Source organism: Linepithema humile, chromosome 2 (assembly GCF_040581485.1).
Source record: "Linepithema humile isolate Giens D197 chromosome 2, Lhum_UNIL_v1.0, whole genome shotgun sequence".
In the NCBI taxonomy this organism is placed as follows: domain Eukaryota; kingdom Metazoa; phylum Arthropoda; class Insecta; order Hymenoptera; family Formicidae; genus Linepithema; species Linepithema humile.
The window spans coordinates 28,077,378-28,104,865 of record NC_090129.1 but is presented as its reverse complement, the minus strand read 5'-3'; the positions used below and the strand labels follow the sequence as shown (position 1 = coordinate 28,104,865).

The 27,488-nt window shown below is 39.4% G+C and overlaps 5 protein-coding genes across 7 annotated transcripts; 2 read left to right on the top strand and 3 right to left on the bottom strand.

Moving 5' to 3' along the window:
- The first annotated feature begins 2,644 nt into the window (after window positions 1-2,644).
- Window positions 2,645-8,465, top strand: Nt5c (5' nucleotidase C). 2 transcript variants are annotated; one of them, XM_012375868.2, is made up of 8 exons: window positions 2,645-2,835; window positions 4,209-4,384; window positions 4,789-5,016; window positions 5,543-5,683; window positions 5,755-5,912; window positions 6,048-6,234; window positions 6,304-6,444; window positions 6,909-8,465. In XM_012375868.2, exons 1-8 carry the CDS (start codon window positions 2,646-2,648, stop codon window positions 7,263-7,265), a joined length of 1,578 nt encoding a protein of 525 aa, XP_012231291.1. In that variant the 5' UTR covers window position 2,645; the 3' UTR covers window positions 7,266-8,465. The 2 variants fall into 2 exon arrangements, with proteins under 2 accessions (XP_012231291.1, XP_012231290.1); XM_012375867.2 differs by having other exon boundaries at window positions 5,540-5,683.
- Window positions 8,466-8,602: 137 nt separating this feature from the next.
- Window positions 8,603-12,138, top strand: LOC105677325 (dynein regulatory complex protein 9-like). The gene is made up of 5 exons (XM_012375874.2): window positions 8,603-9,462; window positions 9,775-10,127; window positions 10,416-10,699; window positions 10,770-11,017; window positions 11,186-12,138. The coding sequence occupies exons 1-5, from the start codon at window positions 9,427-9,429 to the stop codon at window positions 11,444-11,446; spliced, it is 1,182 nt and encodes a 393-aa protein (XP_012231297.2). The 5' UTR covers window positions 8,603-9,426; the 3' UTR covers window positions 11,447-12,138.
- On the bottom strand, window positions 11,612-14,720 carry P58IPK (dnaJ homolog subfamily C member P58IPK). Of its 2 annotated transcripts, none has more exons than XM_012375871.2 (6): window positions 14,516-14,720; window positions 14,318-14,428; window positions 14,012-14,211; window positions 13,592-13,917; window positions 13,178-13,524; window positions 11,612-12,845 (listed from the first exon to the last, which is right to left on the bottom strand). In XM_012375871.2, the coding sequence occupies exons 1-6, from the start codon at window positions 14,559-14,561 to the stop codon at window positions 12,427-12,429; spliced, it is 1,449 nt and encodes a 482-aa protein (XP_012231294.1). In that variant the 5' UTR covers window positions 14,562-14,720; the 3' UTR covers window positions 11,612-12,426. The 2 variants fall into 2 exon arrangements, with proteins under 2 accessions (XP_012231294.1, XP_012231295.1); XM_012375872.2 differs by having other exon boundaries at window positions 14,318-14,425.
- Window positions 14,721-15,111: 391 nt separating this feature from the next.
- bel (ATP-dependent RNA helicase bel) lies at window positions 15,112-24,871 on the bottom strand. The gene is made up of 8 exons (XM_012375866.2): window positions 24,434-24,871; window positions 23,838-23,919; window positions 23,071-23,588; window positions 22,521-22,993; window positions 22,136-22,440; window positions 21,728-22,027; window positions 21,350-21,643; window positions 15,112-21,227 (listed from the first exon to the last, which is right to left on the bottom strand). Exons 1-8 carry the CDS (start codon window positions 24,476-24,478, stop codon window positions 21,124-21,126), a joined length of 2,121 nt encoding a protein of 706 aa, XP_012231289.1. The 5' UTR covers window positions 24,479-24,871; the 3' UTR covers window positions 15,112-21,123.
- An 807-nt stretch (window positions 24,872-25,678) lies between these two features.
- Window positions 25,679-27,457, bottom strand: RpL8 (ribosomal protein L8). Its single transcript, XM_012375844.2, has 5 exons — window positions 27,321-27,457; window positions 26,909-27,056; window positions 26,528-26,669; window positions 26,111-26,424; window positions 25,679-25,905 (listed from the first exon to the last, which is right to left on the bottom strand). The coding sequence occupies exons 2-5, from the start codon at window positions 27,044-27,046 to the stop codon at window positions 25,726-25,728; spliced, it is 774 nt and encodes a 257-aa protein (XP_012231267.1). The 5' UTR covers window positions 27,047-27,056; window positions 27,321-27,457; the 3' UTR covers window positions 25,679-25,725.
- Window positions 27,458-27,488: the final 31 nt, after the last annotated feature.

The following is a 27,488-nucleotide window of genomic DNA, read 5'->3' as shown; positions in this document are numbered from 1 at the left end:
TCCTCTAATCAAACCCGATATATTTATTCGAGTCCGTTATAAATCACGGGATTAGCGATTAAGCATATTGCGAGCGATTGACGTTAATAGGAACTAATGACGCGGAAAAAGGGTGGAGTCACGGTGAGAGGCGCTGAATAACGTAGAAAGTTGCGGACGTAAAACTTGCCCTCCGCAAAGGAGTGGAAAGTCAAGCTGCTATTTTTAACATGACACAATATTTGCGGATACGGAATCCGCGATCGCCGAACGAGCGTAGCCTTCAGTGTAGCAGCAGCGTTGCACGTTGATTCTGTTGAAACTGTCAATATATAGAATGCAGGATGTACGTTTAGCGCCCCGGGACATCGCGGGAAGCGTACGGGGAGATTTTTCAGGGAGAATATTGCGGGGGTGTACTTTGTTACAGCGTAAAATTTTATTATACCGCGGAATTGTATATTTCAAGTCCACATTCGACTAGTATTTCGAGAGGTTCGTCGATATCTACAATTTTATTTGCGTATATCGAAGGGCTCGGTAAGGAAAACATCCACGTGTGCGCTTATAATGTTTACATTATTTGTTAATATTAATTTTTCCAATCAGGATACAGTAATATTCTGTATTATTCTATTTTTGTACGTTGCTTCGTTCGGCTACCAGCATGTCGGAATAAGAAGAGTGTTATGCAACTGTGACATAATTTGCGATAGTTATCGTGCCGGAAGGATGATCGATCATCTTTGTGCTCGAGATAAGACCGGAAAAAAAAACCGCTCGTATTCACAATCAGATGTATTGTCGGAACGACGATCGAGGATCGAAGACTAGCTTAGATTAAGGCAATGAGGTCGCGTGCCACCAAAGTGATGGCAAAATGGTTACATATGGAGACGTTAGAAAACTGTAGCTTCCGACGTCCATCGATCACGAGACGCGATGAATAATCATTTTTGAATATCACAAACCGCTGTTACTCTCTTTTTAGAACAAGATTATTAATTGCACTCTGATTATATTAACATACGCGATTATAGAGAACAAATGTACGAATAAACAAAAAAAAAAGAAGTATTACGTCATCGCAGAACATCTAAAAGGACGCTAACGCGCTACAATTATCCCTCCATTTCCATTCCATTCCTCTTCCTCTCGTTGTCAATCGATAATCGATATTCGCTGCGTGTTGTCTTTCAAATAAATCGATAACGGCGGCGCGCGATAAGGGAGGACGCGCGGATGCGGGCTGAAGAAACAGACGGATAGCGACAATCGCGATCGTTAATCATGCCATCGACACGTCCATCGTGCACGCTCGCGGCCGCCTATTAAATATGAAGGCGTATAATCGGCCCCGGCTCGTACCGGTTGGAAGCGCGCGGGCAGTTTCTCGCGATTAGGATCAGGTGCGAAGTGTGTTAAGCATCCCAGAATGTCCTCGAATGTTGCAGCTTGCGCGCAATTGCAGCGGCAGGGACGCTATTTACCTCGCGGGAGAAACTCATGGGACCCGACGCGATGCGCAAGCTGCATTCAAATCACGCAGGCTGAATTCGTGCGGTAATTAACCTATTTCGGACTAACACGAAGAAAATATTAAGCGAAAGGAAGCCGACTCGGAATACAGATCCCGCGGGCAGATATCGCCGTTTGACTTTCTAAAGACGCCCAGGCGTTTCAAACATTCGGCCTGCGCACCGGCACTCTAATTGGACGTCCGATGTCACGTAAACGCTAGATCCGGGGAATATTTTAATGCCTCGGAATTTCTCTCTCTCTCTCTTTCGATCGATCGAACGATTTTTATTTTTGTGACATGAAAATAAAACGAAGAGAAAGTGACAATTTTCGGATGTGACACATTTCAATACACATATATATTATCCTGTCTCGCAATTAGAACAGAAAGTATATTACTCCGATAAAAAAATTCTATTATTATACAAAACTCTTTCGTAAACGTGTGATAAAAATACAAATGCACGGAGAACCAAGTATAATACGTGGACATTTAAAAGTTTTGTGATTCTCAACAAATTTCTTTCTGTTAACGTTACGTGCAAAAATTGAAAATTCTTGGAAACTTTCAAAATTTCCAAGTACATTCGTCTTAGATTAATTTGAAACTTTATATCCACGTAAAAGATACCACAGTTTCGCAACAATATCGTCATGGCGTAAGCTACGTTCGTATTGCGTTTAAATTCGTTGAGTATAAATAGCAGTTAACACGCTCAAATAACGCTTCTATTACATAAATAATATCCTATATATATATCACGCAATTGCGCATGGCGTGATCAGAACGCGCGTCAATGCCGCACGATGTGCGTAATAAATGACTAAACTGTTCCAAGAGCAATGACGGACGATAGATTGGAATATTTTACAATAACTAGATATTTAAAGTGTACAATTTTGCTGCGTAAAATGTCGGCGTCTGCGCAAGAGACGCTACGATGTCAAAACAATGTCGTCGTAGCGCCGCGTTTAAATTCTTCGAGTATAAATAACGCGCAGTTAACACGCTCAAACAACGCCTCCATTATATAAATAATATCCTGCGCATATATACATCAATCGCGCTCCGATTCAAATCGGCCGCCCGCGGTCGCCGTGCATCGTCGCTGCGGTCTGCGTCGCGCGCCCGCCAATCGTCCGTGATGCTGCATGCGAGAACCGTCGCAGCATCGTGCCGCGTCGCGGAGACTTCGCCGTTCGCATGTCTACTTCGAATCATCGGGCCGCATGAGGCGCCGAGACGCACGGTGGGCGACCGCGCCCTCAATCGCGGTCAAGTGTCGCGCGAGGTTATGCGTGAGAATTACCTGAAAATGCACGAGAAGTGCAAGTGTGAGTGCCGTCGTCTGCAGTCGCGGCCATGCCAACGCGCTGTTCGATCTACGTCCGTCTCTCTCGCTCGCACGAGTCCCGCGCGACTCACGTGTCTCCGTCTCGCGCGCTAACGCGCGCCGCGCATGCGCCGGCTCGTTCGATATATCGATAGTGTACGCGCGCGCGACCTTGACACGACGCGCATATATATTTTGCGCGGGGAGATTATTGTTATTGGCACGCGGGCTGATTATCCCTCGAGGGGGAGACATGCCGTTACGCATCTTTAGAAGGGCAGGGACGAGATTTAATTAAGCTTCAAAGTGAATTTTTCATGTGCAAAAGAGATTTATGATTACGTATTCAGCGGTGAAATTACCGAGCGTACCGCCGAATATTCGAACGTATATTCGAAAGGAAAACTATTAGCAGCGATTAAGCTTTTCTTATTTTTTATACACCTTTGAAAGAGGTTAAATGTTGCCGATTCACTTTCCCTTTTATCGTAAATAATCTTTTGGCGATAAAATTTAAAATACAAATAGCTGAAATTAAAAATGCGCATTTTCTTGCATTTATAATTAACGAATTATATAAATATTTACACTCGTAAATTCGCCAAGTTGTAAATCGATTGAAGAAACAGAAAGTATTGCTTAAAAAAAAATAGGTCGATGCACATTTCTACATAAATTTATCACAAAAAAAAAATACGTAGCCTTTCAAAATTTAAAACGAAATTAATTCTTTTCACGATCCGCACTGTATAAGTCATGATTAAAAAAAAAATCTGCTTTAATGCCAATACATTATCAAGCAAGTCATTCGAACAAACAAATAGAAAAACCATATAAATGATTTATAAGGCTCGCGACCTTTTCTGCAACTCATCTGATATTCATACACCTTAATTGGATAATTAATTCGCGACGGCGCCGAAAAGTGGCATAAAAGGAGCACAAATGGATTAGATTTAGATCGGAGATCGGTCTCTCACGGCACGACAAAAGAGGAGACGAATATAGGCAGAAAAATCTAGGACAGTGAAAATCAGCTCGTATCGCGTCTCTATAGAATGAAACGAGAGCATCGCACAAATTGATCGCCGGTTAGGTCCGAAGGAGTAATAACCGTATTCCACGTCGTTCCAATTGAGAACTTTAGCTCATTGTTGACTGAAATTAAAATCGCGTGCGAACGATACATTTGGAGAGAGAGAGATCCAATTTTAGAGGCGCGCAAAAAGTTATCTTTTTTATCACATTATTAGATCAGATTCTTTTATTTCGGATTTTTTTCGGTACACGGTTTAAATAAGAAATCAAACCTTTCGAAAGCTATATAGAACGGTGATTTTGCGTCGGAGCTAATTTTTATCATTGCAATTTTAGCAAAGAAACTTCCGCAAGATGTAAATCCCAAGGGTGTGTTTGCCTGCAACGAGCTTGACTTAAAGGAAGTCCAAGTGTACGGATTCGATTATGATTACACGCTGGCGTGCTACAAGCCGTCCATGGATTATTTGCTTTACAGTCTGGGACGTGATATGCTTATAAAGAAATATAAGGTCTTTATCTACGATATATTTGTCATAAACTTGTTTATTAATCAAATAAATATAACACTCATTTTGTTACCGTTTCAAGTGTCTCTTATTTTCAATCAAACTTAGTAAAAAAAATGATTAAAACTATTTGCGTCAAATGCATTTAATACGAAGAGGAATATTCTTTGCAAAATATTATCTCTAGCATTTACGACATTTAAGAAAATTACTATTGCACAAGATTCTATTTTATCAAAAAATGAGAAAGTTAAGAAGATTAAAAGTGAAAGTACGCGGAACTTCGTGAACTTGCCTTTACGTCAAAGGATAACAACTCAAACTTTGTGCCGAAATCAAAAGACAATTACAGCCGATTAGAATTTCCATCTTGAACTTCGCTGAAACTCGTTTAATTGTTCCTGCAGTACCCGGAGGGAATCGCCGATCTGGAGTACAGAGAAAATTTCGCTGTCCGCGGCCTCCATTACGACATCGAAAAGGGTCTCCTGCTGAAGCTCGACAGCTTCCTGCAAATTCAATTGGGCGCCGTTTATCGTGGTTTGCATCCCGTGCCCGACGAAGAAGTTCTTCGAATTTACAAAAATAGGATAATACCGATAGCTTACGTAGAGGCACCCCATAAACACTCTCACGTAAGTTTATTGTCTAAGATAAAAAATACGAGATAAAAGAGCAACGACGATGTCAAGTAAGTGTATACAAAAGAGACACGGAACTGTGCGACACACATTTCTCCTTCTTTAACAAAAACAGTGCATGGTTTGTTCAAAGTTTGCTGAGAATCAAAAGTTTTTAAACTATTGGAATAAAACTCTGCAATGTTTCTGTATATTCTCTATATAATATACAGAAGAATTTCTTCCATGAGTTAACAAAACCTTACTTTTTTGTCAAGAAAATTATTCTTTCTGTATCCTTTCTCTTTGCAAAAAAAAACAATAATATTTCTTGTCGATTACAATTTATATCTTCATTTACATACAAAAAAAAAACAGTTTTAATGTGTTAAATGTTTAATCTTCTCTGTTTGTATGTATCGACATGTGTGTTTTTGATGATGGATCATTTTGATATGCACGATTTATAGAAGGTAAGTATATTTTCACATTTGTATAAAAATATTTTGAAAGATTCTAAAAATCTTTTTTTTTATTTAAGGATGCTTTACATCGTACGAAAATGGTTCAATTAGCTGATCTATTTTCGGTACCGGAAATGTCTCTGTTATGCAACGTAACGGAATATTTTCTACGGAATCACATAGATTATCATCCGGAAATACTGTTCAGGGACGTTAAGGTAAACTTTTGATAATCGAAATATCACCTACATAATCCTGCTAACTGTAATAAATTTTATACGGTATCTAGAATTCCGTTCAAAGCTGCCACCCTATAATGCATCAATTAGTAGTAGAAAATGTGTGTGAATATCTGGAGCAAAATAAAGACTTGAGAAGATTTTTCGATCGGCTTCGAAATGCTGGCAAGAAGATGTTCCTGGTCACAAACAGTCCTTTCCATTTCGTGTACGAGTTCAAGTATTAACAATTTTAATTTGGATCTATTATTTTCATACGTATGATATTACAATTTTGTTAACTTATATGATATAATAAGACAATTTTACACAAATAACTAACAAATTCTCTACGCCTTTGCAGTGACAGGGGTATGCGATTTTTGGTCGGCGACAATTGGAAGGATTACTTCGACGTGGTGATCGTTCAAGCGAGAAAACCAAGATTCTTCACCGAAGAATCGCGCCCCTTGAGAATTTACGACGAAGCTAATCAAACGCAATTGTGGGACCGAGTCACGAAGCTCAACCAGGGCGTCATATATCTTGAAGTGAGTCTCTGCTTCCCGTACAAATTACATATTCGCAAAATATTATGACAATCGCAAACTGCGCCTTAGGGAACAGTCAAGCAACTTCAGGACATGACCGGATGGCGAGGGCATCAAGTGCTGTACTTTGGCGATCATCCGTACAGCGACTTGGCAGATGTGACTCTGGAACACGGCTGGCGAACCGGAGCGATAATCAAGGAACTCACGGTGAGTGAAATCAATTATTTTCGGGAGAAATTTAATTTTCCGCGAAAAAGAAATGCCGAGACCCACTGAAATTCATTCTAATAGAAAAAAAGGTGGGTGTCAAAGCGCAAAAAAATTATATTGCGAATCAATACAGAGTAGTGCGGGTATTGAAATGTTTCGGCTCAATTTTTGAGCCCTCTTCAATCTCGTAATCGGTAACAGTGTTCGCGCGTAAGCGCGAATAAAATATTTGTCTGCCGCACGTTGTTTACGCGCGATCACTATTACAATCCTACCAGATTGAAGAGCCGAAAAATGGAACTGGAACGTTTCTATCACTATTCTGTATATTGATTTGCAATAGAAATTTTTTACACGCGCCGACACCCGTGCTTTAGTTTTTTTACAGCTTTTTTCTAGTTTTTCTTTCACACTGTTGAAATCAACTGATTGCCGGAAAAAAATTGCACGCTATGTTGCAGCACGAGATCGAAACGTTGAACGATCCGAAGTTCAAGGAGAACGCGAACTGGCTTCAGATGCTGACCGGCGTCATCGAGGAGCATCAGGATTACGAGGGGCCGCAGGTGCAGGAGGAGCTGGACGAATGGATGAGGGAACGGGACCAACTACGAAACGAGATCAAATCTGTCTTTAACAAACAATTCGGCTCAGTATTCAGAACATATCACAACCCGACTTATTTCTCGAGAAGACTGTTCAGATTTGCCGACATCTACATGAGCTCAATCACGAATCTCTTGGAATACTCCACGAGCCATACCTTTTATCCTAGGAGGGGTGTGATGCCTCACGAGTACACTAGCTACTTCGTGTAAAAACGTTGACACTTGTCGAAGTAAATATATTCGTCGTCCAGCGAGTAGCAAGCGCTTGTAGAGCGTATAATAGAAATCCACATAATAGATAATTTTCGATCGAGAGATCAACGGCATTATAGAAGATGATTAGATCCGCGTATAATACTTCCGCCTTCTTATTAGATATGTAACACATTATACGTGTACATACAATGTAAATCTATATTGATGAACGTTAATGCGCTTTAGTCAACCGCGCGTAGTTACATCTAATTTGCATTGAAATGTAATGTATGTAAACGCGGTAAAACGGACAAGCGTATAGATCACGAAGTCTCTTACGTTATCAATATTACCATGACAATAGCGATATTATGGAAAATGAAGTGATACGTTCTAGCGAGTAAAATGCATAAAATAGGAAACAAAGTCAAGCAGCTATGCAAAGTATTATCGAGTATAAAACTCTCATTACAGATATGTTAAGAATTAATTATTACTATAGAGTTTATTTTTAGTATATAATTAGATGGGAGAAAGATAGATTAGATGAGAAATAAAAATATATATATATATATATATAATGTGTTTTTGCGCAACTGAATTCAAATACAAATGTTAAAGAGAATCACGTCGACCGTGGCTCATGTTAATACTCAATTTATTTTTGCAAACAGAATATATTTATCATTAATGCATATAAATTTAGAATTTAGCGTAATAAATTTATGAATATGACATAAAAAATCTACATAAATAAGTACAAACACACGCGTGCGATGTTATTTTTTAATCAGTGTTCGTATAAATTGAATTTTTTAAAAATCGAAGCCTTTTTTCATCTGTTATGTCGATATTGCTTGCTACAATAATACTAAATTGTTATTTATTTAATTAAATAGCAACTTAGATTATTAGCCTTCAAAATTCTAACGCTTTATTTTGTAGCGTGTACATTAAAAATAAATCTTTTGTCAAAATTTAAGCATGTTATTATAAAAAGAAAATGATATTATTTGTGTCATATTCTACAAAAGTATAAAATTTATATGCATGTTGTTAAAATATAGTTGTTAAGATAACTGTGTGTTCAGAAATATTAAACATTTCAGTCAGCTACTGATGATTCCTATAAAACATATATTTATTTTGTGTATCACTAAACGAAATATGTATACTATGATTTATATTAAATATATCTTTATTTTCAATACAATATGTAATGCGATTCTAAGAAAACCTCATTTTAAAAATCACATCAGAAAGAATATAATCTAAACTAGTATTTAATTGCAGTTTTTAACTGATTTTTTTCGAAAAGTGCATATTCAATGAAATTGAATTGCGTAACTAAAGTAATTTTTTGTAGCATCCGATCTTTTTTTGTTTAGGATTCGACTTTTAAATGTTTGTGAATTTGACAGCAAAAATTCAGCAATATGACTTGGGATGAGATTAAACCGAAGATTTCAGTGCCAATATTTTGCGCACTCACACTTTGCATATTTCTGGCGAATGTATTGATTGATGAAAAGAAATAAGGAAATAAACTGCAAGGTTTGTAAATACGGTTAGATTACTTGTATTAATCAGTTTTGCTCTTTTCTGTAATTTGTTTACTGATTCATTTAGCTACCGTTTCACGTAAAACGAATCTAAATGCCATTTTAGAAAAATTCAATATAATGATAAATAAAACAGACTCATTCCAAAGAGACATTGCGCTCGACAGACTATCATCAATTCCTTTTCTCTCTCTCTCTCTCTCAACAAGCTCGTAGAAATTTAATTCTTATTGATGACGCATCATTGAATGAGCACACTGTTAAGAACACGCTGAAGCAGACTACCGACACGTTTATGAAAAATTTAGCTGGATATAAAATTTCTAAGCTGAGTATTAGAGACAATAAAGTAAGATAATGTAATCACAATGAGATTTCTGATTTCAATTAATTTTAGAAGTGTCACAGTAAAATAATTAGATTTCCAATTACCTTGATCAAAATAAATGTGCATTTTTAGAAAAATATACGAAGAAATACGAAGAAATCAAATAAGAAAAATTCTCTTTCCGAGACTCTTCCGTCAATATTGAAAGACGAAAAATCCATAAAACTAAAGCAGCGCAAAGGTGCAATTACTAAAAGCAACATATTTTTCTCGCAAAACGCATCCAATGTATCAAACACAGCTACACGAACTACGCCCTAAGGTAAAAATACAGAATCATAATAAACAAGACAAATAGCGTAAATATACTAAACTGTTGAAAATAATAATTTTATCACTTGCAAAAAACTGTTTTTCGCGATAGAATAGTACTGAAAAGATTTCGCTATTGATATCTTAACATAATAAAAAAAAAGTAATTTTTTAAATCTCTTAAATATAAAAAACTACACATATTAACGTATCAGTGGTGCAATTTTTCCCCTTTAAAATTTATTTAACTTTAGATTTTCATTTTTAAATAATTCCAATATTATTGTGCCGATAATATTCATTATTCAATCGTTATAATCAGAATAAATCCAGGCCGTCCTCGGAACGTTCAAAATCGCCGTTGAACACATCATCTTCGAAAATAGAAGACTCGGAAGGCATCGGGATGCAGAATATGCGGAAGAAAATTCCGCAGGTCGACCCGTTCACGCCGTTGGAAGCGGCAGCTATGTCGTGCGTACTTGAAGAGTGCTTAGATCAGCTCGCCACGATCGAATTCATGATACCGGCCGACGTTGATCCACGCTGGGACGAGACGTTTAAGACGATCGACGAGATGTATGGGATGCCCGATGAACCTAGAACGATCTTCAGAGAAGACATGGGTCTGCCACCGATTGTACCCACCGCAGCTGAAAAGCTGCAGAGGGACAGGTGCGCAAAAATGCATGCTTCAAAATCCCTCTCATCAATTCTTTAAATTCTACAGAAAGAATTTCAACACTTTTTGCAGATTATTCTCAAAAATATTGTGATACTACAAAAATTTGATAAAATTTATTCTAAAATATTTTTTCTTTATATCAAATGTTTCATAAAAATATTATCTTGATGTATCTAACTTTTCTAAATAAAAATTAAATTAAATTAAATTTCTCAAGCCGAAAACATGCATCAAACGTTTCTGATTTACATCCTCGTCTCGATAAATTTTATATTTAGATACTATGTATATAAAGTCCTTGAGAGAGTCCTTCGCGACGTAAAGGATAACAGAAGATTCGACAGCTTGCTCGAAGAAGTCCATAATATCGTGAAAAAACAAGAAGACGAATGTAATCTCGAAGAGAGCGCCCAGATATGGCATAGCGAAGCTGAACAACTCCGAGAGTTGCTGGAATCCGACAAAAAAGTAAACGAGGATGACAGAACAAGGACGATAAAACTCGCGCAGGAGAGCAATGCGCAAGTAGACCACACGATATTCTTAAATAGCGGAAAACTAGGTAACGTATGATTTATACAAATAACATAACCGCATTCTTCGGTATTCTAATATCAATTTCAAACGCTTAGGCTATGCGGAAAAATGGGCTAAAGCCAGATTGGAGCAACAAGAACTCAAACTGCACCTACAAAAGAAAGATATGCTAAACAGATTGAGTGATTATTCAAGAGAATATAACGAAGAGCAAGTTAACTCGGCGGAAGTAAGCAACTACTTAGAAGCAGATGTCAAAGAGAAAGAAAAGCAGCTAATTGCGTGGACGAAGAAATATAACGAGGAAATTGGAAACCGGCAGCAGGAAATCGATGATTTAAGGGTATACTCGAGTCTTAATATATAGTAAAAAATAATAGAAGATGAAATGCAAAATACGACAGATAAGGAGAAATTATTTGCATACGACAATATATTTAATGCAGCACAATATAAATGATAAGCGTATCTTCAAAATAGCTCCTAAATAATTCATTGCGTTTCGCTCAAGATGCTAATAGAAGACCAAAGATCAGATATCGAGAAAATGCGCGCGTTGAAAAAGAAGCGAGAAGAGTTCATCGACGAGAGCAAAAGATTGGAAGAAGAAGCGAAGCATCATGAGAAGCTGAATAAAGCTGCGACTATTATCCAATCGGTATGGCGAGGTCACATGGTGAGGCATCAACTGGGAAAATACAAGAACTTGTGGAAACGGAAAAAGCGGAAAAGGCGGAAAAAGCAGAGCAAGAAGGCGAAAAAGAGTGCTTAAATGCGAATAAGGAGAAGAAAAAAATGAAGACTACATGCGTGACAATGGAGAGATGCTGAAAAGTGATTTGAAAATGATGCCTGAGCGCACAACAGTTTGTTACATTATTATTATTGAAGAGAACTTCCGTTCTATTTATACATTAATATAACGCCTTCGTGTGTGTATCTGTATAAATTATTCAAATATATTTTTAAACAAATATCAGAGAGATACAGTATTTACACGTATGAAGGTCCGACTCACACTCATGCAGACATGACAAGCGCACAGCATTATCCTACATATCATGTAGACTTTAGGACATTACCGAGTACGAATACCACGCGCGAATATGACAACGATATAAATACCGACTGAATTATATTCGTACCCGATAAACGCATAACGTTTCTCCGAAGTTATTCGAGTTATCTAATTGTCGCAATTGTTCTCGAGCTACAAAATGAATGCCCCCTGAAAAGCGATCAGTGGCAGTGTGTGATCACTGTACATCCCTTTCCGTTTGTACTGCAGCACGTGGAACAGTCGACTTGTTATTAACAGCGGTGTACGATATCGATAGTGTGCGACAATAATATATTACACGTGATGAACGTTTACGTGAATCGAAATAGATGATATTCAGTTTTCAGTCTGTATGCATGTACTAGAGTACTGTATATTATATCTTTCGCAGTGAACGAGAACTAGCGGGCAATCAAAATCTATCTTCGCATCTTATACACACGCCGAGACAAATCGCGTTGCCCGGCGTGTCGCGAAATGGCCACTGGGTCTGCACTTGCCAATTTCGTCAATAACTTCGCATATATACGAAAAAATCTCCCGAATTCATCTAGCAGAATTAAACACGCGCGGTCTCCACCGACGAGGTAGCGAAATCAAATTCGGGCTAAGATGAAGTGAAGATGCCGTCGCGTCCGAAGCGTTTAAGATCCAAGAATGGTAATTGCTCTATCGCGAGTCGCGCGACGCGCTTAATTGAAGTGGAATTTAAACTGGAAGGGAGAACCGTGGAAGTGATGAAACTCCTGAAAGGGATTGAAGCCTTGCTGGTGCCGGCCCGACTCCGGATCCAGCGGATCCTCGCCCTGATCGAACTTCGCCCTCTTCTCGTCGTCCGTGAGGACTTCTTTGGCAGCAGCGATATCGATGAACTTCTTCTGCGCGCGCTTCTTCTCGTCGCCCTCCTGGAAATTGTCAGGATGCCACTTCTGCGCCGCTTTCCGATACGCTTTGATGATGTCGCGCTTGTTCGCCGTTCTCGGCACACCTAGGATTTTATAGTAGTCCCGCGATTCCGACTGTTTCTGTCGTTGTTGCGCTTTTTGCAATCCCTGCTTGGCCCTTTGTAGGTTCGGATCAATCTCCAACGCATCTTTGAATTCCCTGATGGCTATTGGAGCAAAAACAAAGTTCGTTCATGACAATTGTTACATTATAGAAAGGCTCGCGCGTGCTCGGAGTTACATATATATGCAAATTATGTTAAGTCTTGTTTGAATCTCGCGCTTTTACTTTTCTGTGATGTATAATCGACAAATCGATCTATGCCAAGCGAGACTGCGCATGCATTCCTCTTTTTGTTTTTACTTCTTCTCTCGCTTGCTTTCGTAGTGTAATAACTTTTTTATTGTAATAATAAAGTTTTCTTTTGTAATAAGAAATAAGAACATTTTTGCATTCGACATCGACCTTATATTGTAATAAATTGTAGGATCGAATTACCATCGTCAAACATCTCCGCGGCGAGATACGCCTCCGCGCTGTCGCAAATAGCACCTGGTTCTCTCCTGATCTTCAACGCCTCCTGACAATTGTCGATCGCGTTTGTTGTCTCAGAGGTCGCCGCGTAACATTTACAAAGATATTGAAAAGCCAAAAATCGCACGTTCTGCTCATTCGGCTCTTGTGTCAGTACGCGACGGCCTGAATCGACACACGCCTCATAATCCTTCGTATCCTCCAATGCCGTCTCCGCGTCTTGCAACAACTTATTGATCTTCCGAATCTTCTTGTAAAATGGGAAACATTGCTTATGGTCTGGATCGAGCTTCAAACATTCCCGAATCTCCCTGAATTTTAAGCCAGATTAGTGCCACATTCCGATGAGAATTTCAACAATAATGATAGTTAAATTACCTTAGTGCCTCATCAACCTGCCCAAGGCGATAGAGCCATGTCGAGAGCTTGAAGAATCCCTTTGTATTATCAGATAACAATTTTGTAGTTGAGCGTATGTCGGATATAGCGCTCATGTAATCTCCGAGAGCAACATGCATTTCCGCTCTAAATTCTCTAAGGCTAGAGGACCACGGACACACTTCGAGAATTCGAGTGATCTGTTGCACAGCCGATGCATGATCACCATTATATAGATATTCATCGACTAATTTCATATCTTCCCTAGTCGGATATAATCTATCTAAGGCATACAAGGCGTCCTTGTTATTTGGTTCTACAAACAGCTGAAATAAGAAGAGAAATGGCGTCAATTACTTGCAGTTTACACATATAGAATGCGTTAAAAATGATATACACGTGTAAAGAAACACGACGTACCACATCTTGGAAATCAATTTCAGCTTTATCAAAGTTGCCTTGCTTAAGTAAAATGTTACCACGTTGCACTCTTGCTGGTGTGAAGTCTGCCTTCAACTCCAGAACCTTCTCAAGGTCGAGGAGAGCAAACTTAGCTTTACCTAATGCTAAGTAAACTGTGCCTCTCTTGTAGTACGTCAAGTAGTTGGTTGGATCTCCCTCTGGAAGAAAGTTTATTCTCGAATTCTACGCCAGTCCCGACACAATGATACGCAAGTGAATTTGTCAAACAACATATTTTCTAAGCCGGGCGCGAATTCAACATACCGACAGCTGCATGATAATGTGATAGTGCATCCTGCAAGTGGCCCTTCGCCAGAAATTCCCTGCCGAGCTCCAGATGTTTATTAATCTCTAATTGAGAAACGCTGCCGACTACTAAGAAAAACAGCCGTTATCAATTGCACAGCGAGCGAACAAGGGTATTATATCCAATTGTTCAAACGTATAAAAAAGGTTAGGTACCATCAAGGGTAAAATCCAACAATACCATTAACAGGAAGCCGTACATGACTGGAGGAAATAATCGGTCCACCGAGCACGACGTGCGACGTTATAAATAAGAAAATCAACGGCGGTCGTACCGATAAACCGATCTAACCACCCGACAACACAAAACTATCCAGCCACGCCGCCATTGCGATCGTGGTCTTATGCGATTGGTTTACGCCTTTCCCACCATCTGCAACTCAAATCTGATAAGAAATTCTTTGGCCACGCATCACAAAAATAATGATAATAAACGTCAACGCGCTAATCAAAATGTGAAAACCTTCTTACATTTCAATGGATCTATTATTCGATCAGAATTTTGATATAATCGCCAAGGCACTTGAATATCGAAGATATGACAATGTAAGGAAAAGTGGCGTTCGATTACTCGGTGAAGAAACAATTGAACTTAAACTCGCGCGTGTAACGCTTTCAGCGTTCCACGTAAAAATCAATCGCGCGAGATAATGATAGATCTAATTGCTTTCGATGTAAAAGGATGTCGAGGTAAACACGAGTGGTGGGGGAAACGAAGGATATACGAAGGATATACGAGAGAACGAGGGAACTTCGCATTTGATAATCTTTATTATATTCATTTTTGTAGAAGTCTCCTGTCATTTCTTTTCTCCTCGCGTAATACTATAAATAAACGGAAAATTTATCGAATGAAAGAATATCGAATTAATACGTGATCGTCCCGTGTGAGGTATTTTGTAACAATATTGACACTCTACATCATTTCTCCGCGAGCGTACGTGAGGCCTACGCATGCAAGAAGTACACGCGCTTCACGACGCGCACAATAACTTATTGCTAATGAACGATACGATAAGTGTACGATACACACATTGATGAACCTCTCCTCCTCCTTTCGTCTTTACGATCGATTTCTCTTTTCTCCCTTCGCGCATTTCAGATATTCCTCTTCATTACAATTTATCCAATGTAAGTATACAAATTTTGTGGTTCGCAGATTCACGCGCTAAGAGTAAAGGCTCATCTACAATATGCTTTTTGCGTCTTGTTTCGTGCCTTCTGCTTTTTATTGTTTGTTTCTTGTATTTTTGTCATATGGAACTGTGAAACATTGTCATGTACAATTTGTTTCTTCTGAATTTCCGAAAAAAAATGTTATTTCACATTGATTAATCATAGATCAATATTCAACAGCACTCTTATTGACTAATGATGTTTAAGGTAATATTTTAAGATAATTTTAATGTATGAACTATGAATATCGATTAAATAAAATAAATAAATATCCGATACCATTGTTGTCATACGATGTTTCTTTGTTTTCTGTCGCTCGAGATAAAAGTTGACGAACTTCGTAAGAAACAAGAAACACGTGACAAGAAACATGATTATCGGTAAAACAGTGCTCAAAGAGACAAAAAGATAACAGACAAAAAGCAAAAAACAGGAAGCAAAGAGCACATTGTAGATGAGCCTTAACGAACACCAAATGTACGAACAAAAATAAGCGAATATTTTGGCAAACTATTGTACGGCCGAAAAACTTTCATTCATATATTCAGCCTCGCTGAATACTTTTCACGCGTGAATGTGCAAATGGCAGAATGGTACATTTACCGTTCCGTTAAAATGCTGTCTCTCAACGGAGATAATCTCGCTCGATATCGGATGAAGTGAACGTATAGCAGTATCATTACGGTTACAAGTAGATAACGCGCGAGGAGCATCGTACGCAGTTTGTCATACGCCATGCGTCTTGCGCGATACATATATATATGTTGTGTGTGCATGTGTGTGTGTGTGTGTGTGTGTGTGTGTGTGTGTGTGTGTGTGTGTGTGTTTGTGTGTGATACGCAAGGATTACGTCGTAATTACGCTGCGCGTAAATTACCCGCCTCCTTTGCACAACGGTCTACGCACGACGGTCCTCGGCGAAATTGAAACATTCGGAACAAGTTAGAAGACATTTCTTTTGCCATCCCACCTCACTTGATGTTTCTTCCGGAAACACGTGCACGTGCTGTTGCGCCTATTTTTTTTTTTTTTTGTTCTTAAGTTTGCCTTCGACATTTTTAAAGGAAAGAATCGTACCGCGTCCAAGCACGCGCACGTAAATCCCCTTCTCGGCGAAGTGTCGCTGGAAATTTCACCCATTGACGCGCACGCATACATAAAATAATAAAAAATACAAGACTACTCGCACGTGAACAATTTCTCCGCTCTCGCCGCAACTCGACGCCGGCGGCGTACAATATCGCGCACGCATCGCGTTACATAATATACGGCTTACAATGTGTAATATGTTCCTTGCGGATCGCACAATTTCTTCCCCTCAGTAATGATTGCAGTCACAGTTAACGCCATTTCTCTCGTTTTTTTCCTTCCTTTTTCTATCTCTTTCTTTCCCAGTTGCAATGCCTATTCTTCGTAACTGATACTTATAGCCCCTCTTTTTTTGTTTTTTTCTTTTTTAAATAATTTCTTTTTTTTTTTCTTTACACTATACTCTTTTTAAAATTAATCTTTCGTCTGATCATTCCGTTCTGTATATATATTCGTAAAGTGTTCATTTCCCTTAAAGGCTGCTCGTCCGATATACTTCAGAGGACCAAACATGACACGAAAAGTACATGTACAATACAGAAGATATTTTACTGTGTACCTCCCGAAACGCAACGTAGAAAATAAATACTAAATCGATCAATAAATAGTAATCGTTTATTATATCGTTCTCTATTTCTCCTAAGAGTAATGCTAATACGCTATAAATCATAGTACCGTATTCTCAATTTACACACACATGTCGCATAATTACATATACTACACGGTGGACATTTGACTATCTCGCAGGAACACTCATTGATTCTCTAAGTTCGACATCACATACTGAGATTTGCAATGTAAATACGATAAAGCGAAAAAACAGTTCTTATCAATCATCGATCAATCGTCGATAAATCGATAACATTATCACTTTGAATGGATAAAAAAAAAATAAATAATAGGAAACTCCGTAGTAAGCAAAAAGTAACTACGTTTAAGTATAATCACGCTCCTTCCAATATTCTCTGTCCACCATGTCAGTTGCAAACGAAAAGTATTGTTTCGAAATGCATAGGACTGATTAAAAAACACGTAACGCGCGACGCGTCACGAATGCCTGACGCATCGGTAGCACAATTGAATCTTGATCCTTCGACGCGCGGCCTTCCGATGAAAATTTGCGAAACTACGAACGGCGAAAAAAAAATAATCACGCGAGTTTCGCAAAGCTTCGGTTGAAAAGCCGCGCGGGTGGAAATCAATTCTCACGAAATCAAGAGCTCTCTCTCACTCTCTCTCTTTCTTTCTCTCTCTCTCTCTCCCCTTCGAAATTCTTATCATACGAAATACAAATCATTAAAATCCAACGATCATCGATGCCTTTTCCTTTCGTCACCATGTAAAACAGTACAAAATAAAATAGAAAAGGAGATGCAAAAGCTTGCGTATGTAATACCAGTCTCGGAACCCGCGTAAATCTTTGCGAAACGATACGCGCGTACACAATCGGTAAGGCGAAACCCCCACATTCGTTCGTTCGTCGCCGTAAAACGGACGCCCGTTTCGACACGGTGGACGCGAGAAGCGCCGTCGGAAATCGACGTATCACCATCGACAAGAGATTCCCACAGTTCAACGTTCTTGGCAGGGCCTCCGAGAGCTGACAGATATTAGCCTCGATGACGAATCGTTTTAAAAATTTGAGAAAACACTCGCACCGCGATCGGAAGCCAACGATATTTTGCTCATTAAACACTATCCCTCGAATGTTCCTTCTTCTTCTTCTTCTTCTTCTTCTTTTTTTCTAGATGAAATAATTAATCGATCCCCCTCGTAAGAGAGAGGCATTCACACCTTGGTCCACGGTCACACGGCATACGATTCACGCACGCGATTGCACTATTAAATCTAGTAATATAACAGGTATAAGTATGACATGTCTAAAAATCCTGTCGGTTGTGACGCAAATCGAATTTGTACTTTTTTTTTCCCCACGTAGTAGATTAGATAGATAAGAATCCGACGTTTGCACGAAACGATATCGACATCCTATAAAGCCCTACCAACACCATCGTTTTAAACCGGCAATGACACGCGAACCCGCGTCACGCTCTCGCCTATATATCGTTAATGCGCGTTATTATTTTTTTTTCTTTTTTGTTTAAGCAGAAACAATGCCCTAGAAAGGCCCTTCGAAAGGGCCGCAAGAGCTAGCGTTCAGCCCTCCCCGATCGGACAACAGCCACGTTGTTGTCTTGTGTGTGTTATTGTTTAACGACTTAATATTCCGACTCTCAGCTCAGCACAAGGAGCTCTGAGCCAGTAGCCTTCCCGACATTCAATACCGATTAATTAATACATTTGTTTACAGTGTAGTTGTTATTCCGTTAATTGTTCGTTCGTCAATTCGCGTGGAAATTGAATGTCACAAGATCGTTCGATATCACAGTCGTTTTTTTCAATTATTTTAGTGTTATGTATTTATATATAGCGTATCGTTACTGATAAATACAGCTAGAAAATAATATGAGTGCGCCCCTTATTATTATTCACGAGTGTGTCTCTCTCCTCACTTCAAGGGGCTTCTTCCGCTCTCCTTCTTTTTCTTTAATAAAGTTGAGCCCGTTATCATGCAAAAGCATATTCCCCCATCTGCTCTTTTGTGTTAATACCCCCTCTGTAACTGCAACCGTATATTTTTTTTAACCCGCCCACAACACAATTTGTTTTCCATGAGCATTCGCATATATTCGCATTCGATGCTGATAAGACTAAGATTTTCATAAAGCGCCGTACCAATTTCGCAGGGCAACGTCTCCGTTACATTTAGAAATGCTATTCAAAGCACAATTCTCTATGGGATCTGCGCAGTTCCGTCTGTGGAACCGCTCAAGAGCTCTCAGGTACATAAAACATTTATATATACCTGCTTTTTATTAAAGCGGTTTCTAGCCGTCTTCGCACAGTGAAACCTCCATATCCACCGCATTTCTGATTAAAGAAAAGATCTTTCTCTTTTGCCAATGAGGGCTCGTTACAAACGCTTATTTACTTAATTTTACAAAAAAACAAAAAAAAAACTAATTTTAAAAATAAAAATCTTATTTTTGTAACAATAAAAATTAAAACGTTCTCTCTCTACATCAAAATTTTCACATATATGTATATATATATATATAAATATTACAATATGTAGTTTCCTTGACGTTGTACATTAATTTTTTCTCAAGCTACTACGAATATCGAGATCTCACTGTAATGGGCAAAGTTACAATATAACCCGCCGGCTGTAAATCGCATAAGCATCGTTTCGAAATTTGCTAAATTAGGAACGGTGGAAAGTATGTGTATGTATATATATACATATATATATTATATATATATTATATATATATAATATATATATATATCTCTCAGGCTATAACGAAAATGTACGATTTCTAAAGGTATCTTAAGACGTAGCCTGTGTGTGTTGTTTCTTTTTTTTTCGCCATATTAAAATCTTCAATCCCCGAAAAATTCACGTGGCTTATTCGAGTAAACCATATGATATTGCCGAACGCAAGATCGTTTATCTCTGGGGACGGCAAAACAACAAAGTACCATTTGTCGCTGAACTACAGCAAATTAAGGCAAAAAAAAGAGGGGGAAAAAGAATAAGAAATAGTTATGTAATCTACGGCGACGGTGATCTGGCGTATCCTAGGCATCTAATGAATGTGCACACCAAAGAATCATGCCATTCGTTCAAATGAAATTACACAACTTTTACTGGCCATTGTAGTAGCGAAGAGATTTCAAAATGTTTTTACAACGGTCGAGCATGCTCGACCGACGATCACACCGAAGATACGCCCACCGTGTCCCTACGAAAGAAAAAAAAAAAAAAAATGTAAATAATAAAGCTACAATGAGCCCCATGATCTCGACAGGAGTTCTAAAAAATTTTACTAAGTTTCTCCACCTACTATGTGTTACATCGTTATTCCCTTCGAGCAGGCATTAACGATTTATCGATTTGATTCGTTAGTGATTATACTACTTGTGTTCGTCAGCACGCACGGCAACGAAATGTTGGATGGATTTCTAACTAATAGTGTTGAAACTAATAATATTGAACAAATCCCCATTTATGATGCTCGCATTTTTACGGTGAGATCATTTTCACGTTCGAAATGTCCATCCGGCGATCTTCACGCCAGCATGAACATCAAATTGCACGCAGGATTTGTCAATGTCGCGCGTGAACAAATGTAATATATGTACTATATGTGGAATTTAAACAATGTAAGTATCCTTTTTTTTTCTTTTGCTGCTCGAAAGATCGGAGTGCGCAGGCAGTCAGCGAAAACGTGAATACGTATTATACGTGAAACTGTCCGCACTCCGCGCATATGTGCAGTATACGCGCGCAAAACACGTGCGTGTAGTATCAGATGTAGTAATGTGTCTGCCTTACATATAATTAAATTTGCATGTAGAGTAATAATAGTAATAATAATAATAATAATAATAATGATGATGATAATAGAAGTAGAAATACAGATGGAAATAACCGTCTATTTGTCCCATCCTCCCCACCAATCGGGGCCACTGTTGCCATTGTTATTGGAATTATTGTACGATGAATTATTATAGTTACCTCCGTAACTTGAATAACCGCCTGCAACAAAATTCAGAGACGTGTGAATAAAACAAAATGTCTGATAAAAATACCGGACTCGTAAAGTGACAATTGTTAATTTCACCGTGGATTCTTTACTACTCTGTTGATCTTCAACTTACCTCCGTAACCACCAGGTCTAGAAGGGCCATTACTACGGCCAGGTCCAGAACTGGGTTGTTGGCGATAATCTCTTGCACCAAACCCTCCGCCGCTGAAGCGACCCTTTGTGCCGCCGCCGCCACCGCCGCCGCCGCCGCCGCCTCCCGGCCGACGAGATCCGCCTCCAGAGTATCTCGCTTCAGTAAACATGTCATCCAACCATGGGGGAAGTTCCTGATTGGCTTCAACAAGCAGGGATACCAAGTCACGTACTAGATTGTGATTCTTGTGGTTGAAGAACGATGTAGCCAGACCTGCGAATTGCAAAATAACGTGCACCGTGACTCATCTCCATTTCCGGACTATCAAATGTCGTGAGATTTGAAATAGGAGCAAACCTAAATTCCCCATACGACCGGTACGACCGATACGATGAACGTATTCCTCAACGTCGCCGGGCAAGTCAAAATTGATTACGTGCTTAACGTGCGGTATATCGAGACCACGCGCCGCCACTGCGGTTGCGACCAGAATCGGCGCTTTGCCCGCGCGGAAACGGCGCAAAGCTTCCTCACGTTCACGCTGAGTTCTGTCACCGTGAATGCTGGTGACCGGGTATCCCATTGAGGCCAGATATTCTTCGAGCATATCGGCGCCTTTCTTTGTCTCCACGAACACTAAAGTAAGTGACTCTGCGGCTGTGCAACAGAAAAAAACGTTAACTTTTTGTTCTTTTTTTACAATTCTTGTTTTTTTTTTTTTTTTTTTTTTTTTTTAATCCAGTCTAGCATAGTGTCACGACTTACTAGGGTCAGTAAAGTTGCTAGCTTGCAGCAAATCAAGTAAATATGAACGTTTGTCGTGCTCCTCAACCCATACAATCTTCTGCGTGATATTCTCTGAAGTCGAGCCCACGCGACCGACCGCCAAGAAAATGTAGTTGCTGAGGAAATCTCTAGCCAGCATCTGAATCTCTTTCGGGAAAGTAGCAGAGAACATGAGAGTCTGTCTCTCTCCGGTTGGCGGCATGTTGTCCTCCTGGACAATACGTCTTATTTGCGGCTCGAAACCCATATCCAACATACGATCTGCCTCGTCCAGAACCAAGTACCTGAGACAGAAATAAACAAAGATAATTAAATAAAAACGCAATCTTATTTATCACATCGTAATCTTGCCGCATAAACTTACCGGCAATTATGCAGACCAATTTTACCGCGCCCCAGCATATCCACCAGACGACCAGGTGTCGCCACGAGTAAATGGCAACCGCGATCTAACTCGCGCATTTGATCTACTATGTTGGAGCCGCCATATACGACCGCGGGACGCATACGCGATCGGTACGCGAATTTCCGCGCTTCGTCGTATATCTGCGTAGCGAGCTCCCTCGTTGGAGCCAGCACTAGACCCAACGGATACTGTTTACGCCTGCCAGAAGAATTCGCTTGCGGCGGTGGCGCTCGCGGCCCGCTCTCGTAAATCTGATTCAATATTGGCACTAGGAAGGCCGCTGTTTTACCGGATCCGGTTTGAGCGCAGGCCATCACATCACGGCGCCCGATGATAATCGGTATCGCATACTTCTGCACTGGTGTAGGCTTGTCATATCCTGCCAAGGCGATGCTATTCTTTATTATCTCTGTCAGCTTAACCTCGTCAAACTGAAAATGGGATAAGCACATTAATTACAAGTCGCACAAGATTCTTACATTGGACTTTGATTTATGCTTATACTCACTGATGTGATGTGTGGTGGTATGTTCTCTCCAGTAGCATCAACCGGGATATCCTCATATTTGCTAAAATTGATCCCAGTATTGCCAGTACCAAACAGCTCCAGCTCCAATCTCTCATCTCTGGCAGTGGGGATAGTCCAGTCGACCTCGCCTCGCGCGCCGCCTCTACCGCCTCTGTCGTCTCCCCATCTTCCGCCACTTCCCATTCTGTCATTTCTGTTCTCTTGCCAGCGATCGTTTCTAGGTTCCTGCCAGCGATCATTGCCACTAATTGGCCGATCGCGCTCGTTGGGATATCTATAATCTCTCCCATTTTCTTGGCTGCGCCTGTTACGTCCACCGAAGCTTCCAAAGTTCGCGAAATCGACGTCGCGAGGACTTCGCGATTCTCGATAAGCGCCTCCTCGACCCCTATCGCGGTCACGCTCCCTTTCACGGTCGCGATCGCGATCTCCCCCTCTGTCTCGATCACCAAACGGTCTCGGGTTCGAAGAGTAATTTAAATCCGAAGGTGGATTACCTATGGTGAAAAGATTTGTTTATTTAATATACATTTAATATACACATTTATTGTATCTCTATATTATATCGCAGTGATAAAACTGATTCTAGAAAATCGAGACTGTCTACTGGCCAATGTAAACTCGTCAGTTCTGACTCGATCTATATATTTACTTACTAAAATATTTAATTTAATAAACTAATAATAAACATTAATTCAATAAATTTAATTAAGAAAAAAAGTTGAGCAAAAAAATCTTGTACTAACTTGCTGCTTTATGACGAAGATGCGGTGGAACGTAGCGACCCCCACTTGGTTGGCGGGAGCCCTGCAAGTCCAGACCAGCTAACTAAAGGGACAAAAAGACTCGAATTAAACATCTCGATGTCGCAAGTATCATCCGAAATTCAGACAGATAACGTCATTATCATCTGAAAGATGAGTCATCTTTTTAGTAGATGCTGTAAAAATCCAGACGTTTATATATAACCTGCGTGTAATCCCATCACGAGAATTAGCGCGCATTAAAAAAATAGATCAGGAGAGAAAGAGAAATGGAGCGAATGCGTCATGACACGAGGCATTCCCGGAATCGCTTGTCGCCATTATACGTAGCGTACGTCACGAACTGTCCGAATGACGGCCCATGATGCTCAGGGAAAGGATCTTCGATCAGATAAAGGAAATTTCTCTTCGCACGCGTTCCGCGACGGAACAGCGATTTCACGCTCGAAATCTCGCGGAGAAAAGCGGGAATCGCGATAGGAACGCCGTGAAGACGTGAAGACAAAAAAAAAGACTCGCGGAACTCGCATCGCCGCTTCGCGGAAGCGCGACTAGAAGATATGCCTTCGAATTTTTACCTGCTGCTCTAGACCTGATCCATTCTGGTTGGCTGCATTACTCATATTACTCCGCCTCGGTGCGTAGTTATCGCAGCTCTGTCGCTTGAAGCCCTTTTTAGCTCGTCCTCTCGCACACACAACGCCTCACTCGCGAATCGAAAAAGTTCCCCAACGCGTCCCAGCACGCTATCTCTTTCTTGCCTTCTTCGTCCCTTTGTCGTCCCGCGACTGATGTATACGCTCAACGGCGATTGTCGTTACTCTCAGAACGATCGACCTTTCGTCGGTTAAATAAAGAACCGCGCGTACCAATTAGTCTTTCACGCGATACACACGATACGGGAAAACCCGAAGACGACTGGCTAAACTGCTAGGAAAGCGCGAGAGGCCCCTGGCCACACTTGACGTTGACGCAACAAAAATGGCCGAGACTTGGGCTGCCAAAATGGTGGCTGATTAGTTTCTACCGGAAATCAAAACAATGACGAAAGACAGGAAATATCGGAAGGAACATGTTCCAGATCTTATTCTGATGTTCAATATTCAAAATTTACGACAAAAATAATATTCTGAATTGTTATGTTATACATGCACGCGAAAAAAAAAGAAGAACTTCATAACTACACGTTGATCTGTTAAATGCGCATGGTTGGCAACTATGTTCGATCTATCGAATGCTGAATACAATCTGAAATCGGGACTGCACACGTTTCTTTTTTTTATGAGTTATAAAAATATAACAGTACAAAATTGTCTTGACACACATATTTTAACGCTATCAGCTATGCCAGCGTTCGCAGAATTTTGATTCTCGAATAGAGAATTTTTGGCCAACAAGAGCATGAATTACTGAAATACATTATAAATCCGTTTCATGCAAATCTTTTTTTCTGTTTCATACATTAGTAACTTATGTATCAAATAACAGTATAATTATAATAAAAGAAATCTTACTGATTATAAATAGTTGTGAATAAGTAATGTGCCAAGTATAAATTCAAAAATAAAAATGTTAAAATTAACTGTTTTAGTTAATTTTAAATAAATTTTACATCAATGTAATTATATATCTTCAGAAATTTCAAATATCAAGTAAATTTAACATGGAAGCTTTATATTGCAAAAAAATGTAGCGCTTATTTAAATTTATAGGAAAATCAATTCAACTTTCAAATATCTTTCACTTCCCAAACTTACTCTTCAGTTCAGCTGTAATTTTCCAGAATACATAAAATGAACTATAAGTATATAAAAACATGAATATATTTTTGTAAATACTTTTTTATTGTGCCAAAATGTCAATATTTAATCTAATCGTCTTTCTTTGTGTCGGTCTTGCCACCTCTGATTCTACCCGTACGACGAGCAGCAATAAGACCGATCTTACGACCAGCACTGGTTCCACGCTTAACTGTGGACGCTTTACCGATGTGTTGATGGTTACCACCACCGTGAGGATGCTCCACAGGATTCATAGCAACACCACGAACCTGAAAATATTCCCAAACGTCTCAAAATGTAGAACATTATATCATATAAGTTTTGAATTCAGTATAGAGCTTCATATTATTCAGTAAAAAAAATATCACCATAAAACTCTTCAGGTTTCAAATGTCTATTACATCATCAAACAGATTTGACTTTACGCCAGTGTATAAAAGTATATATTAAAATAAAAAAATTAAAAAAACACACCTTTGGCCAGCAGTTCCTCTTTGCCTTGTATTTGTGATAGGCGCGACCCGCTTTAAGAATGGGTTTGTCTATACGTCCACCACCAGCAACAATTCCGACCATTGCTCTGTTATTAGACGGAATGACCTTCTTGGCACCAGAGGGTAACTTGACTCTGGTTTTCTTGGTGTCCGGATTGTGAGTTATCACTGTGGCGTAATTGCCAGAAGCTCTAGCCAATCGACCCCTGTCGCCAGTCTTCTCCTCCAAATTGCAGACAATTGTACCTTCAGGCATCATACCGACTGGCATTACGTTTCCAATCTGAAGATTTGCTGGAAAATTGAAAACGACGCATTGTGTAAAAAAAGAAAAAAAATGTCAATTTTGCATTGCTTTGCAATATTTAACGTTATTTGTTCAAAAATATTGATGTACCTTTCTTGCCGCAGTATAAGAATTGACCAGTATACATTCCCTCTGGTGCAATAAATAACTCTTTACGTGTTTTGAACTTGTACGGATCACGGAAATGTACCATCGCTAATGGCGCGCCACGACCAGGATCGTGGATGATGTCCTGAAAAAAAACAAATAACTATCTCAAATATCTATATAATTAGAGAATATTTTTAAAACGAAAAGACATATCGTCAGAAAGAGCCTCTATTTTACATCAGTTACAATCAGATGGAGGTAAATTGAGAATCATCATGAACATGAAATCTAAGCTAGAAGTCTATAAGGTTGACTTTATACACTTCTACACAAAACTTACTCTGCATTCTTCTAATCAAATTGAAATAGAATGATATTAACCTTTACGACACCCTTGATAAATCCATGCCTTTCGGAGAAGTCCAAGGAGCGGAGTTTCGGTGCTCCCTTTCTCCTTTTCGTGTGGGATCGGAAAACGGATCCCGCACCTTTACGCTGTGCACGAATTACTCGACCCATGGCTCAAAACCTGAAGAGAAATCACAGTATCACAAATCTATTCCATTAACTTTTTACAAATACACCACGCGTCACGTTGTGGTTCTCAGAGGCACATAACCTCAAAGCAATGCTCAAGTTATGAATCAATTTTTTTGTCAAATCGTAAAAATATCGCATTTATCTTATGTGAGGATAACATAAAGAATACAATTGTAAATTTCTCTCAATCGATTTGTTTTCAACGCATAAATTAAAGCGGATAATTCACATCAATAAATTCTTACAAACATACCACAAGAGCCGAAGTGTAATAGAGAACGGCAAGACCGGAAATCGGCCGTCGGTGGAAGCGCCACAATGTTCTATTGGATTACATAGTCATCCCGCTAAAATTCAAACACATTGCTCCGTGCACAATATCTGAATTATTAATTTAAACTTTTTCCTTTTTTAATTATTC

What these genes read in the sequence shown, in the direction of transcription:
- Nt5c (XM_012375867.2), top strand. Translation starts at nt 2,646, where the DNA reads ATGCTGCATGCGAGAACCGTCGCAGCATCGTGCCGCGTCGCGGAGACT. An exon ending in AATGCACGAGAAGTGCAAGT is followed by an intron (nt 2,836 to 4,208) that starts GTGAGTGCCGTC and finishes TTGCAATTTTAG; the next exon opens with CAAAGAAACTTCCGCAAGAT. An exon ending in CACCCCATAAACACTCTCAC is followed by an intron (nt 5,017 to 5,539) that starts GTAAGTTTATTG and finishes TTTTTTTTATTT; the next exon opens with AAGGATGCTTTACATCGTAC.
- LOC105677325 (XM_012375874.2), top strand. Translation starts at nt 9,427, where the DNA reads ATGTATCAAACACAGCTACACGAACTACGCCCTAAG. An exon ending in GAAAAGCTGCAGAGGGACAG is followed by an intron (nt 10,128 to 10,415) that starts GTGCGCAAAAAT and finishes TTTTATATTTAG; the next exon opens with ATACTATGTATATAAAGTCC. An exon ending in AGGAAATCGATGATTTAAGG is followed by an intron (nt 11,018 to 11,185) that starts GTATACTCGAGT and finishes GTTTCGCTCAAG; the next exon opens with ATGCTAATAGAAGACCAAAG.
- P58IPK (XM_012375871.2), bottom strand. Translation starts at nt 14,561, where the DNA reads ATGTACGGCTTCCTGTTAATGGTATTGTTGGATTTTACCCTTGATG. An exon ending in ACATTATCATGCAGCTGTCG is followed by an intron (nt 14,212 to 14,317) that starts GTATGTTGAATT and finishes ACTTTCTTCCAG; the next exon opens with AGGGAGATCCAACCAACTAC. An exon ending in CGCGGAGATGTTTGACGATG is followed by an intron (nt 12,846 to 13,177) that starts GTAATTCGATCC and finishes TTGCTCCAATAG; the next exon opens with CCATCAGGGAATTCAAAGAT.
- bel (XM_012375866.2), bottom strand. Translation starts at nt 24,478, where the DNA reads ATGAGTAATGCAGCCAACCAGAATGGATCAGGTCTAGAGCAGCAG. An exon ending in CGGTCGTATGGGGAATTTAG is followed by an intron (nt 21,644 to 21,727) that starts GTTTGCTCCTAT and finishes TGCAATTCGCAG; the next exon opens with GTCTGGCTACATCGTTCTTC. An exon ending in TAGACCTGGTGGTTACGGAG is followed by an intron (nt 21,228 to 21,349) that starts GTAAGTTGAAGA and finishes ATTTTGTTGCAG; the next exon opens with GCGGTTATTCAAGTTACGGA.
- RpL8 (XM_012375844.2), bottom strand. Translation starts at nt 27,046, where the DNA reads ATGGGTCGAGTAATTCGTGCACAGCGTAAAGGTGCGGGATCCGTTTTC. An exon ending in CTTATACTGCGGCAAGAAAG is followed by an intron (nt 26,425 to 26,527) that starts GTACATCAATAT and finishes TCAATTTTCCAG; the next exon opens with CAAATCTTCAGATTGGAAAC. An exon ending in AGAGGAACTGCTGGCCAAAG is followed by an intron (nt 25,906 to 26,110) that starts GTGTGTTTTTTT and finishes GAATATTTTCAG; the next exon opens with GTTCGTGGTGTTGCTATGAA.